Here is a 1,267-nt window from a genome sequence, read left to right as displayed (position 1 = left end):
AAATCCGCCGATGTGGCGTTGCGGAAAACAGGGGAGATCGAGGCAGTGGAGATCATCCCGGAAGAAGACGTTCCAGAAGGGAACAAGGAGGCTATGGAGAAGCGCGAGGAGACCTCGACGTCTAGCGCAGAGAAGAGTCAGGTCAGTCTCCCGCGACACTCAGGGCAACGAGGCCTCCATAACGTCGTCCAACGGACCAGTCGACAGCTCGCTGGGGAGCGAGGCTTGAAGAAGTGGATAACCGGGAAACCCTGGCTGCAGGGACCCGGATGGCCAGCCGAGCCACTACAAGCTCGGCGGCGCAGTTTTGAGGGCTCGGGAAGGACCACACGGTTGTCGCAAGTGGGACAGAGCCCACCAGGACAGTCAGAATTGGCGTCGACGACGGACGACGCCGCTGACCCCAGGCATTCAACGATCAAAGGGAATGCAGCGGGAGTGTGGCAAACCAGCGTGCACGGTCGGCGCTTCGCCAGCAGGCACCCGTCGGCAAAGTGCAAACACGAGGACGCTAACCGGACTGAAGTAACTCGGAAACCGCTGGTAAGAGATCAGAATCAGGACACGCCGGGGTCCACGGGTCACCCGGCAGGGCCTCCAGGGAGGCACGTGTGGACAGAGACCCGAATCTGCCCCATGCACTGGGGAGCGCTGCCCACAGAGGTACGTCGATCGTTAAACGCGATCGAGCAACGCGGTTGGATACCAACGGAGCGCATGAGGCGCGAGGATCGAGGCTGCGGGCAGCCGAAGCACAGAAGGCCGGGTTGCCGTCACGCAACGACCGGCCTATGTACACGAAGACACCCACATCGGGAGATGGATTGGTGCTGCCATCAGCGGTTGATGGCCACATGGTGGCGTCATTGGAGAGCGAAGCATCACCACGGCACACGGCTACTACATTGGAAGCGAAGCCACAAGGAAGGCGGACCATGGACGAACGCTCCGACGTGGAATCACAAGGAGGACCGTCGGCGGATGCATCGCAAGCCGGGAGTAGTGGCGGAACCGTCCAACGTTCGCGAGGAAGTTGACGGGATGTCCAGATGCCCTCCCGGAAAACCGGGCGAGGTTAGTGATGGGAGAGTGACTCTCCCATCCGGGGGGGGAGGATGTTCCGGACGGAACAACACCGACCTAGTCGGTGTGACCTGGCCAAGGGCTGGTGCCCAGAAGTCGCGGGTAGGCCAAGAACAATACCCGCGCATCGCCGGCCAGATCGCTATCTGGGCGTCTGGCGGCTCTGAGTCGGGGTCAGAGAGAC

The 1,267-nt window shown here is 61.8% G+C and overlaps 1 protein-coding gene across 1 annotated transcript; it reads left to right on the top strand.

Annotated features, from left to right (window-relative positions):
* Positions 1 to 76: 76 nt before the first annotated feature.
* Positions 77 to 1,256, top strand: Tsp_14816 (conserved hypothetical protein; the record flags this gene model as incomplete). The annotated part of the gene is made up of 1 exon (XM_003367970.1): positions 77 to 1,256. A coding segment is annotated over one exon (1,180 nt), but the record flags the coding sequence as incomplete, so codon positions are not given.
* Positions 1,257 to 1,267: the final 11 nt, after the last annotated feature.

Source organism: Trichinella spiralis (genome assembly GCF_000181795.1).
Source record: "Trichinella spiralis strain ISS 195 chromosome Unknown Scfld3353, whole genome shotgun sequence".
In the NCBI taxonomy this organism is placed as follows: domain Eukaryota; kingdom Metazoa; phylum Nematoda; class Enoplea; order Trichinellida; family Trichinellidae; genus Trichinella; species Trichinella spiralis.
The sequence above is the reverse complement of the archived record's forward strand: the minus strand, read 5'-3'. Positions and strand labels throughout refer to the sequence as shown.